At 33.7% G+C, this 12,998-nt stretch overlaps 1 protein-coding gene and 1 long non-coding RNA gene across 2 annotated transcripts; both read right to left on the minus strand.

Moving 5' to 3' along the window:
- Nucleotides 1–2,204: 2,204 nt before the first annotated feature.
- On the minus strand, nucleotides 2,205–3,813 carry LOC130215094 (uncharacterized). Its single transcript, XR_008835655.1, has 3 exons — nucleotides 3,799–3,813; nucleotides 3,609–3,685; nucleotides 2,205–3,391 (listed from the first exon to the last, which is right to left on the minus strand). It is a non-coding gene; the product is annotated as an uncharacterized LOC130215094 (long non-coding RNA).
- A 71-nt stretch (nucleotides 3,814–3,884) lies between these two features.
- On the minus strand, nucleotides 3,885–12,402 carry LOC130215057 (C-type mannose receptor 2-like). The gene is made up of 11 exons (XM_056446944.1): nucleotides 12,370–12,402; nucleotides 12,249–12,277; nucleotides 9,440–9,823; nucleotides 9,014–9,355; nucleotides 8,301–8,669; nucleotides 7,835–8,209; nucleotides 6,595–6,969; nucleotides 6,164–6,511; nucleotides 4,646–5,014; nucleotides 4,038–4,445; nucleotides 3,885–3,901 (listed from the first exon to the last, which is right to left on the minus strand). The coding sequence occupies exons 2-11, from the start codon at nucleotides 12,271–12,273 to the stop codon at nucleotides 3,885–3,887; spliced, it is 3,012 nt and encodes a 1,003-aa protein (XP_056302919.1). The 5' UTR covers nucleotides 12,274–12,277; nucleotides 12,370–12,402.
- Nucleotides 12,403–12,998: the final 596 nt, after the last annotated feature.

A 12,998-nucleotide genomic window follows, 5' to 3' on the forward strand; every position in this document is an offset into this window, starting at 1 on the left:
ATAAAAGATTTATATTATTTTGATAATTTGACAAAAAAAAAAATAAAAAGAAACTGACAAAAATCAAAAAGAATTTCAATACCTGAAAGTAAAGCCAATGAAAACATTGCTGTGGAGAGAAAAAAAAAGAAAGCAATTTCATTATACATCTTTACGAATAAATGGTACATTAAATATTAACCATTTTTTAATCATCAATTATTATATTTACCGTTCAGGTCTTTCGGTGTCCTTTCTTGCTTGTTAGTTTCTGTTTGTTGTCTCTGCAGTACTCTTTATGCTCAAAGCAACTTGAAAAATGCTTTTTTTTTTTACCTTAACATAAAGAAATCTGTTGACGTATGTAGGCTATTGCTTTGTTTATCATAAAGACAAATACATCTGTTTTAGGCAAACCTGTTAGACTGCGTCATTACATTCTAAAGTTCATAAGAAGAGAGACCAGATAAGTCTATTTATCTTTACAGTATCTCTGAGCTTAGACGATGGAGTTACAAAAATCCTGTGTGTTCAAGTTTTGCTATTGTATGAAAACTCAAACTGAAGAAGACAAAATAGAATTATCTAGAAAACGTCTGATTATCTTAGTCCTGCATCATAATGTATGACATTCCTGCCCTCCATCTGCGTCTAGCAGGTATTTCATCCATTGAAAGTTACATAGAAATCTAAAATGAGAACAGATATGTCTTATATCACAATTAGAATGAACTTTCTTGCTTTCCTTATTAAATCCATTACTTAGTAACACTTTATAATAACTACACACTATGAATCGTTTACTAAGCATTAGCATCTAGCGAATTCCTTATCTGTTAAGCATTAACTGTACATTAATAAACGTTAGTAAGCAGTTTATAACTGCAGCTACAAATGCTGTATTCTTAACTTACAACCACATTCATAATGTGCTTAATAATTGTACTTTCATACTTTGTTAATGATTTACATTTCATTACTAAATTTAGTATTGCATTATTTACAAACCAGTTGTATTTAAGAGTAGTCGATGGTTTTTAAGATCATTTAGAATGAGTTAGTAAGTGATTAATAAACTATTGAAATCAACGTTTATATATCTTATTATTCAGGCATATACTAATAGTTAATTTGTATGTTAATAAATGCTTTATTAACTCAACTTCATTCAGTTTTGTGACTAAACTGAAGGAAACTAAAGTGAGGACTATTTATGCTTTATAAATCCCTTATAAATGACAACTAAAGGCTCAGTATCAATTGAACAATCAATTACAATCATTGCAAACTTATCTAAAAAGTAAAATTACTGTAAAGTTTAAACATTGCTAAACAACAGGAGTGTCAAAATACGACATAAAATTGGATAAAACAACAGCAATATAGTAATTTAACAATATAATAAGATGCAATGTTTAAAGTACAGTACAGTAATTCTATTTCACGTAAGGTTGCAGAGATTTATTTTTTATTTGATACAGTTTATATGTGTATCTTCAAATGAATAGGAATGAATAATGTTGTTTATGTTCGTTTTTCCTGTTTGGAATATAACTGAGCCTTTAATTGTAATGAATTATATATCCGTGTTTGATTCACCCGACCCCACCAATATCAAGTGCAAACTTACACCCTTGCTAGATTGCCTTTTTCACTACAATCCACAGAAAATCCTAAAACAAGCCCTTCCCATCTACTTCAGCAAAGACAGAATGCAGTATGGCTGACATACTGTGAAGAGTCACACTCTTTATACTGGTTTATATGCCAAATCCTATAAATCATTATTTACCAAAGGATGCCCAGCGTGGGTGCAGGATTTTCTGGCCTGTGTCCCAGTCCACTCCTGAGTGTCATGTTCACCCGGAAGCCCGTGCATGGTGTTGCCAAGCATGATATGAATGTGCCCCTATACTGACAATGAGTAGAGGAAACTGTTGAATAAATCATTATTTTAGTTTTTTGTGTTCACAAAATTAACTTTTAAATTGCTTCAAGTGAACTGAAAACTTTAAATAAAATGTTTGTATATTCTAAATGCAAAGATTTCATATTGTAATACATGACATTGAATGAGCTATGTCAGTTGGTATAGATATTCATCAGTGTTTCTCAGGAAGGATGTGCCTTTAAAACAGGTTCGGCAACTTATAGTATGTGACAAGCTATTTTTTGTTTGTACTGTACTACAATGTACTGTAAGACCTATACAAAACTACCACCACTTCCTTTTAAAACTTCACAGTTTATTTCAATTTACACACATAGCTTTCCCCTCTGTATATTCAAAGCAAAACCATTTCAAAACAAGCACCTATAAGTATACTAATATATATATGCCATCATGATACCAATTTATTGTAAATATTGTTTCATCTTACATACCTTTCGATTAACAGCTATTGATCAAACTATATGTAGTCCATAAACCCAATCATTAAATTCAAGCTCAATCAATTTTGATATGAAACACTTTACTAATTAGTCCTTTAAAACGATAAATGCAATGATATAATATTTCATTATGGGAAAAAGATACACTGTAAAAATATCTGCAAATTAAGGGTGATCCATACTTTATGATTTATATATTTTTTCCTCATTTATTTATGCATTCGAATAGCAATTTTCAAATTTTAAAGTTGAACAGTTGGAAAAAAATGGCTTTTATTATCATTTTTAATAGTTTGAAGTGGTATATTTCCTGGGTTGTTGTTGTAAATTATGTACAAAAACAACCCTGGTAATACACTGCCAGTACTCTTTCTAATATTGATATAGACTTAATATAGTCTATATCAGAGTTTCCCAACCCTGTTCCTAAAGGCACACCAACAGTACACATTTTCATTCTCTCCCCAATCAAACACACCTGAAACAACTCATCAGAACATTGGAAGAGACTCCAAAACCTGAAGTTAATGGGTCAGATGAGGGAGACATCCAAAACATGAACTGTTGGTGTGCCTCCAGGAACAGGGTTGGGAAACACTGGTCTATATAATATTTATTTTATGGTACATATTTTCACACTACTAAAATGTCAATCAAAGTCCCTTTGTTGTTGTTCAGTTGAATTTTTAACATCAAAAGTTGACAGAGCAGAGATAAAAGTCTCATAATGCAACTGATAACTGTAAATAAATGGCAAAAGAACTGACGCACTAAACACAGAACCTGTTAATTATGGATATTTTAAGATAAGATTATTATCATGATTAAGATCATTCATTTATAAAAGTAAAGACAGTACAGTTATATTTTATACAAGTAGTAAGTACTGAGTCTAAAACTCTAAAATGTGGAAACAGTAAAGCGCTGTCCTCCTTCATCAGGGTTTGATCTTATAATAGTCTCTCAGATGCATGGTGACGTTGCTGGGAACTCCAAGCTTCATCAGCTCCTCTTGTAACTGAAAATATATACAATTTATGACAAACATCTCTTTGTTCCCCCTTTCATTATTTAAATGTCACTGAATCAGTATTTATTACACAGTTGTCTTGAGCAATTTTAACATGAAATGTTAATATAAAAAAGTATATGTGGTATTAATCTTTTACATACAATATTCAAAGAAAAATGCTGTGTTGTTATTGATATATAATTCATACTGTCAAGTGTCTTACCTGTATAATCACCTCTTCCTCAATCTTTGCCTTTGACAAATTTTCTAGACTCGTAACTTCCACTCGCATTCCCATCACTGATCAGTAAAATTTTAATAAATGAACATGTCAGTACAGTTTAATTCTTTTGCTGATTAACACCCATTATGTATTGAAAACAGGAAAAATTTGCAAAACTATACAAACATACCGTACATATCTGCAAATGTGGGTTCATATGATGGTCATCAGATTCACCACAAAGTAAACAAAGATTATGTTAGTAATGAGCAAATGTTATGCTTTATAAATCCCTTATAAATGACAACTAAAGGCTCAGTATCAATTGAACAATCATCATTGCAAACTGTTATGCTTAATGTTATGCTTTTCTGTGTAGTAACATGATGTTTATTATTTTATTTATTAATAGAAGGTTTATTTTCTCACCGCTGTAACAGAAGAATGGCAAAGTGGCAAAACATCTCTCATCTGTCCACTGACCAAAGTATTTTAAAGACAAAGTTGTACAATGTTGAGCCCCCTGTTCTCCTGGGACATTTGCACCATTATCTGGTTGTGCACCATCACCCTGAATCTGTGGCAGCCAATATGTGAAGGAGGAGCTGCTCTGATCTGACCACAGTCTGTTTCTGTACAGACCAATCCACACGTTATACCCATAATAATAATAATAACCATAATAACTATAACGTGTAATGCTCAGTATCTGTTGCCACTCTGTCTCATTCCTCACACTGGCCAGGTCTGTGTATCTCTGTCTGCAGTAGCTTTGAGCTTCAGTCCACGGCATACCGGTATTTACCAAAACATACTTCTGAGTGGCATTTTCTCTACCTAAGATATAAACATAAATTTAGTGTTATTTGTTACCTTGTCTGGTCATCCACATTTTAAATCCACTTCATTTTTACAGTGGTCATTTTGATCCAACCAAGCCAAGACATGTTCTAGAGATCTTACCAAAACTCTGACTGTAAAGATTGTTGAGAATTTAACTAAGGTAAATTAGTCTGTACGTTTAAAAAATGTCTTACCATCATAGCAGACAGGTGTGTAATAATTCTCGCATGATGTGTCATACCAGTTTCCATTAGGATCCATGTAAGCACACAGTTCTTTACCACCATTGTTGTTTGGTTCATGATAAAAGTTCCTGTAATCTCTTTCTCCTTCCTGATAGAAATCATTGTTTTCCAGTGACCATCTCCAGCTGTTCACATCATCATACTGACCAATCCAGGCTGAACCATTGTAACTGCCATTGACTGTGTTAATCAGCCGGTTCATTTCCTCCATGTTATCAATGGTTGCCAGATCAGTGTAATTCTGTCTGCAGAATCTCTGCGCTTCAGTCCAGCTCAAAGACTGATTCACAAAGTCATACTGATGAGATGATCCCAATACTGTCAAAGTGGGGGAAAATCTATTATTATTATTATTATTTTTAATGGAATAATTTAAAGAAATGTGTCACATTGAATTATATTTGAGTTAATGTGGACATAATATAGACTAATTATGTTTAATTATTAAAAAGTAACTATTAATTGTAGTAATATTATTAAAATGTTATTAGTTTATATAGTTTCTCCTGTTTTTGTTATGAAGGGTAGGCAGTTTTTGTACAGCCCTGTTAAATGATAAACACTGCCCCAATCAAAATAGCATTTTAATTAGTAAATAATCTGCAATAATATGTTAATAAGTCTAAAAGATGCTAAAATGTCACAACTAAATTGTCAGCTATTTAAAAATTAAAGTAAAGAAAACTTAACACGGTCTGTTAAATCATTACTGTCTTCAATATATTTTGTATTTTTCCACACAAATGAAAACTGTATCCTGGAAAATCCCTCCAGATTCAATGAACAGTTTTTATTTGAAACAACTGCATTTGCTATAATATGTTTCAACTCAAGTGAAAGTTTTGCTTTGGTTTGTTTGAGTAAAGATTCTTGTCTCTGTAACAGGTGAGTGCATCAGATGGTTCAGTTTGTGGACCATTCATGCTTTTACATTTGGTCTTTATGAGATAATGTCAGAAACAGATCTAAAATGAATGTAATTTTTAGTTTGTGATTGATCATGGGTTACCACAGTGGAATAGACCGCCAATTACTCTGGCATATGCTTTATGCAGCGAATTCTTTTCCGTTGCAACCCAGCACTGGGAAATACTCATACACTGTTATTCACACACACTCATACACTACAACCAATTTTGTTTACCCAGTTCACCTACAGCTCATGTCTTTGGACTGTGGGGTAAATTGTAGCATCTAGAGGACATCCACACAAGACGGGGAGAACATGCAAACTCTACACAAAAATGCCAACTGGCCCAGCCGGGACTCGAACCAGCAACCTTCTTGCTGTGAGGCAACAGTGTTAAACACTGAGCCAAACATTCTTTAATTATCAGCTGATGGGTGCTAATTATGGCCAACCCCTACCCCCAATCGCCATTGACCAAAGCCATATTCTTATTTGTTATTTGATCTTAATATTTAATAAATAAATTCACATTACTTTATTGCTAGATTTCTACTCACCACTGTAGCAAATGAAAGGAAAGGCAGTATTGCAGTTTTCATCTGTCCAGCTCCCAGAGTCACTGAATGACACTGCAGTGCAGTATTCACTGTTTCCAGCATTATCTGGCTGTCCTGACCTCCAGTTACTGAATGAAGAGTTGCTCTGATCTGACCAAGACCTGCTTCTGTACAGTCCAATCCAAGACGTGTAAAAATAATATGGAAGCAATGAGAGAATCCTGTAGTTCTCCATCTCATTCCTGATACTGACGAGGTCTGTGTGATGTTCTCTGCAGTAACTCTGAGCATCAGTCCAGGACTTAGACTGGTAAACAAACACATAACTTGTACTAGCGTTCACTCTTCCTGTGGAGAAAAATTTATATTTGTCATTGTTCATAAAGTCATAAAGGTTTCATTTGAATAACTTATCCAACATCAATTCTTACCATCATAGCAAATAAAGGGAAGTGTCCATGAGCAAGGGGCTTCACTCCAAATACCCTGGCTATAAGACATGTACACACACAGACTCTTTCCACCCGAGTTAACTTGTTTCTGGACATACCAGCTTTTAAATCCTCCCTGTAAAGCTGTATTATTCAGAGACCATCTCCAGCTGTCCAGATCATCATACAGACCAATCCAAGCTTTGCCATAGTAAGTCCCACGAACTGTTTTAATGAGCTTCTTCATTTCCTCCATGTTATCAATGGTGGCCAGATCAGTGTAATTCTGTCTGCAGAATCTCTGAGCTTCAGTCCAGGTTTTAGACTCAGATACAAAGTGATACTGACGAGTGCATGAATATTGTGTACAGATTCCTGGAGATTGTTTAACAGAACAGAAAAAAATTATCATCGGATTGTTACTGATGTACTAATAAACCATGGTAAGCTGGCATTGTTGTTGAATACTGTGACAAACCAAACTGATATTAAAGAACTAGCAGTGTTATAACTTGATTGTTATTTCTGATATGTAAACTCATGCATTGGAATAAATTAAGTTCAATGAATATATCAGAACTTTGTGAGAACTTGTCTCTGTGAGTTCATGACACTGTGGTCTAACTTCATTGAGAACATATTGCTAAAATATGCTGACCAGTGCTCACTGATGACCTGATATTGGCCTATTGTCTACTTCAGAGATCTCCAACTCTGCTGCCGGAGAGCTGCAGTCCTGTAGACTTGATTGGCTGTTACACTTTAAGTATGCATTATTTTCTAATAACACAATGGACTGCTTTTTTTAGTTTTTATACATTAATCCAAAGCCATTTGTTGTATTTTTATTGGATTTTTGACTGTTGTATGTCTTGAAGCAATTTAAAACAACTGAAATTGTTGTGCCTGGTGATCTGGAACTACAGTGTGATCAAGACATGTTTTGAATTACTTTAGCTGTGTATATTTTACACAATGTTCATAATTAATGTTCATAGTTAAATTAAGTACTGGTCTAGAGCTAAACAAATGTTTGTCACAGCTGTGATTAGAGATTTTGCACTATATTGATCAGATAAATATTTGAATACTTCAAAATAATGAATAATTTTAATCAAAGTCATCAGTCAAATATACTAAATTACACATTTTTTATTATGCTACATATAGGTATGAAAAGTTGCTCTTATTTCTTATTGCTCTTATTATGTATGTTTTCCAGCAAAGAAAGTGAACTTACTACTGTAGCAGAAGAAAGGCATTTTGGATACACAGACCTCATCTGTCCATCGTCCTGAATATCCAAATGATACTGCAGTGCAATGCTGATATCCATATTCATTACCTTGATTAACACCATTGTCTGGTTGTGCCTGTAACCCAGATATTTGTGGCCTCCAGTTTTGATAAGTGCTATTCTGATTGTTTGACCAAATTCTGTTTCTGTACAGTCCGATCCAGACTCCTCCACCTGTTCTTTCAAGAATCATCTGGTTTTCAGTCTGATTTCTCACATTTACTAGATCTGTGTAATAATCTCTGCAGTATCTACGAGCCTCGGTCCAGTTTTTATAATTGTAGATTTTGATGTAACTCTGTGGAGCACTGTCTCTACCTGTGAAACAAAAATTAACAAATACTGTATATGCATGTTAGCTCTTAAAGATTTTTTTAATCTAATTTCTAAAAAGATTAGGTGTCCTTACCATCATAGCAAACAAACTGCAGTTCGTATTCACATGACAAGTCATACCATTTTCCATTAGGATCCATGTAAACACACAGATTTTTCCCACCCATGTTGTCAGGTTCATGATAAAAGTTCCTGTAATCTCTTTCTCCTTGCTGATAGAAATCATTGTCTTCCAGTGACCATCTCCAGCTGTTCACATCATCATACTGACCAATCCAGGCTGAACCACTGTAACTGCCATTGACTGTGTTAATCAGCCTGTTCATTTCCTCCATGTTATCAATGGTGGCCAGATCATTGTAATTTTGTCTGCAGAATCTCTGAGCTTCAGTCCAGCTTTTAGACTGATTTATAAAGAAATACTGACGAGACGATCCAAATGCTGTCAATAGATTAAACAATTCAATGGTTATGTATCAAAATACCCTAAATATATTTGTAAATTAACCTTGTAAATCAAATGTAATTTAAAATAATTATAAATGTATATATTGTCATTTTTTAATTACATTATCAGCATTAAAATTGAAATTGATTGGTGTAAGCACATTAAGTCAATAAGTGATGTCATGGATTAATATCACAGACAAAGGAATAGTGCACTCAAATTACAGATTGCTTCAGAATACCCTTGAATTGCACTCATCTCTGGCATAAGTCAGTGGTAAAAACAAATTAAATCGTAGTTAAACTAATAATCAAACTCTATTTATAAGAGCCACTCACCATTGTAGCAAATAAAAGGAAATGCATAATTGCAGTTTTCATCAGCCCATTTCCAAGAGTCACTAAATGAGACCACGGCACAGGATCCTGAACGATCTGGTTGCCACAAGCTCCAGTAACTAAATGAAGAGTTGCTCTGGTCTGACCAAGATCTTGTTTTGTACAGACCAATCCAAACATCATAAAAATAAAAACCTTTAAAAAAATACTCGATCTTCTGGTTTTCAGTTTCATTCCTGATACTGATGAGGTCTGTGTGATGTTCCCTGCAGTAACTCTGAGCTTCAGTCCAGTTTTTATTCTGGTAAATGACAACATAAGTAGCACTGGCATTTTCTCTTCCTGAAAGACAATAATATCATATTATTATTGAGGTTGTTTTGGTTGCTTTAAGTTTTGTTAATTGATTTTAATGTATAAGCTCACCGTCATAGCAGACAGTAGGATACAATGTATTGGAGCAAACTGTTGTATACCATGTCCCCTTGTTCATATACACACAGATGCTTTGTGCCCCATAACTGTATGGATCTGGATTATACCAGTTTCTGAAGTCTTTCTCTCCTGCCTTGAAGAAATCGCTGTCCTCCAGAGTCCATTTCCAGCTGTTCAGATCATCGTAGAGTCCAATCCAGGCCAAATCAATGGAATCATCATTCACTGTGTCCAACAACTGGATCGTCTGTTGTTCATTTTCAATGGTGGCCAGATCAGTGTATTTATCTCTACAGTATCTCTGAGCTTCTGCCCAAGTTTTGGATTGATTCACAAACACATACTGAAGGTCACACAATGTGAGGGCAAAGAAACCTGTTTAAAATACAAAACCCGCATTGAGCTAGGATCTAATCAGCAAATCAAAGATGATTAGTTATGTCTTTACAAGACACTTTCACATGTGCAGAAGTCTGCTAAAAGTCTGCTACAGCACAGAGAGCTGACCATCACAGTTTTTAAAAATTGCTTCGCCACAATTTTCCTAAGCAATTGGTAAATTTTCAAAACTACAAAATACACTTTTTATTGCTTGTACAGTATATGTAAATGACTTGATGTGTTATTTGATAACATTTTCATGTTGTATAGATTTTTATGGTGCAGTGTGTAGGACCAAGGAATGAACAAGGAATTGCAGTCCAAATTCTAAATATTAATGATTTTTTATTACCTGGTCCCTCCTCAAACTGGAGCACACGCAGTTTGCCGACCCCAACAGGAGCGAGCCAAAAGCAAAATTAAGTATTCACATGAGTATATTACATATGCTAACAGGGGGAATGATCTGAAAGTGAAGAACAGGGGGTGGAAAGGGATGCATGGGATTCACGGTGGCAGGTCACATTGATTTCTGCATGAATGAAGTGGATTATGCAACGCATTTTAAATAAACATGCTGATTTCACCTCAATCACATCTTTAGCGGAAATTCAAATAATTTAATTTGAGCACAAAATTAGCTTAAGCTTACACCTGAGGAGAAAACTAGAGCGAGTGACATGGTGTTCTGAAATTGGTGTGAACCCAGGATTACACTGTAAACTGCTCAGTTAATGTTTACATTTTAATATTTGTATTGTTTGCAAATGAAAAACTACCTCAGGTAAGCTTTATCACTCTAAATCTGTGTCTCATTTTGGAGGTTGCTACTGTCCTGCGAAGGTCACATTTTTGGCTGCCCCCCGTGTACAAGGAGGCAGCCTTCATGCTGGAATGAAATACATTGTTTTCCACCAAGGCAAACTGGAGTGCAGAAATATAATTTGGTAAACTTGCAGTGGGTAGAGTTACACGGACCAAAACAATGACAGACATTCCAACACGGAACACACCTTTTCAATAGAGAATCACTGAATCACAAGTACAGTATCTTTACTTAGCATGTTCTCTGAACATCTGAAAGCATTATGATAATGTTATGTTTAGAAGAGTTAAAAATACATAAAGCACATTTAAAATTGGTCAGTTTTTTTCTAAACAGAAGTGTGACATTTACTGTGATGGTCGTGTACACAGTTTTACATTCATTCAGCACTGAGAGCAATTTAAAACCTGTACCTCATATTGTTTGCTACTAAATGAATGTGCTAAGTTGAAAACAGGTTTTGCTGTTGCATTTTTGTCATCAAACCAAATGTTCTCATCACATATCACAATGATCTTGTGTTCTGAAACAACGATTATGTAGAATGAAAACATGTGCAACAATCATGTAATCATGACATCGGGTGTTGAAAGAATGACAGCTGGTATTACAAGTGAGATCAGTTTAAAGTTTTGTACTAAGAGATTTGAAAATGTGCACTTATGAAAACAGTATCAAATTAATATGATATCATTGTTTTAATATACAGTTGAAGTGAAAATTATTAGCACACCTGTTTTTTTTTCTTTCTTTTTCAAATATCTCCCAAAGATGTTTAAAAGTGCAAGAATTTTTTCACAGTATTTCCTATAAAATGTCTAGAGAAAGACTTGTTTGTTTGTTTTTAGTTAGAATAATTTTCTTTTTTAAAAAACATTTTAAGGTCAATATTATTAGTCTACTTAAGCAATATTTTTTTCCGATTGTCTACAGAAAAAAAACTATTATGTTTAGAAATGTGTTCTTAAAAGGGAGGCTAATAATTGAGAAGGGCTAATAATTCTGATTTCAACTGCATATCAAAATTGTAGAAAAAAAACATCATTAGGACAAAATAACATTCATATTTGTTTATAATTAATATATAAATGTATTCCTAATCATTATGTTTTTATCTAACAGCATTCCTAAACTTCCTAAACTTTCAAAAATTATATGTAGCAAGATAATAACAAGAGCATTTAATGTGGATGACTCATATGTGTCCAACTAAAGTGTAGTTCATTTTATTGTTACATTTGATCAGTAGCTTGATAAACTATTATTTTTGGTTTATGTTGTTGTCTTTTTTATTCTGTCAACAAAATGTAGTAATTTCTAATAAAAAAAAAAAAACAAATCATTTCTTTAACTTCAAGTTTAAATTGAACTCCATAGACAGCATAGACAATGAGCTCAAAATACCAGCATTCAAACTATAATTTAACAGGAAATCAGAGTTGAAATAATTTTAAGAAAGTTAAATCACAGTGAGTAATCATATAAGCACATATGTGATGATGAGTAAGAGTACAATTCTACTGAAGCAGAAAAAAGTTATTAATTAGCAAAAAAAGGCAAGATAAGGAAAAAGTAAAAATAAGTGTTTAATACCTGAGAATAGTACCAGTGTTAACATGGCTCTGCGTGAGGAAAATATGCATGGTTAATTGTGAAAATCTATACATTTGTTTACAATTAAGTAAAAGTTAATGTATTTTGTTTTAGCTGTTACCATTCCCTTGTCCTGCTCGCCAGTTTCTGTTTGTCGTTTGGCAGATCTTTTCATAGCAAAGCACAGTATGTGGGTGTGACCATTTTCTTTATATGTATAAAACCTGCCAATTGGTCTAAATAAGCTACCAGTATGGGTTTGTTTAGCAGAACTATAAAAGTATGTGAACACAATATCAGCAAACCTGTTCGACTAGAAGTGAGACAAATGCTAAAGAATAGATGTTTTTATTTCTGTTTGTCAGCTTTCCTTTCATTTTCTTTACCAGCATTAAATATAAAAACATGGTCTTTATCATTGTAGATGATTGTTTAAATACAATAAAATACAAGAAAGAATCAATAATCCTTAACTAAAGAACATAGCAGGTGAGGAAAATACCTATATAGTTGAAGCACAGGACAAACACTTATCAGTAAGGGAGCAGCATTAAAGTGAAGCAAAACACACACATGAAAAAAAGGAAGAACACAGAAAGCCATAGTGATTTGTCTCTGTGCTAGCTCTGTCTGTCTCACATAGTGATTTTTTTGTCATAGTATTGATATTATTGTTTGCAATATCTGATTTATTCATATCAGTGAAGCCTTTGTTTTGCAATATGGAACTGAGTGTCTTACTTTCCAGTT

The sequence above is a fragment of the Danio aesculapii genome, chromosome 21 (genome assembly GCF_903798145.1).
Source record: "Danio aesculapii chromosome 21, fDanAes4.1, whole genome shotgun sequence".
NCBI classification, from domain to species: Eukaryota; Metazoa; Chordata; class Actinopteri; order Cypriniformes; family Danionidae; genus Danio; species Danio aesculapii.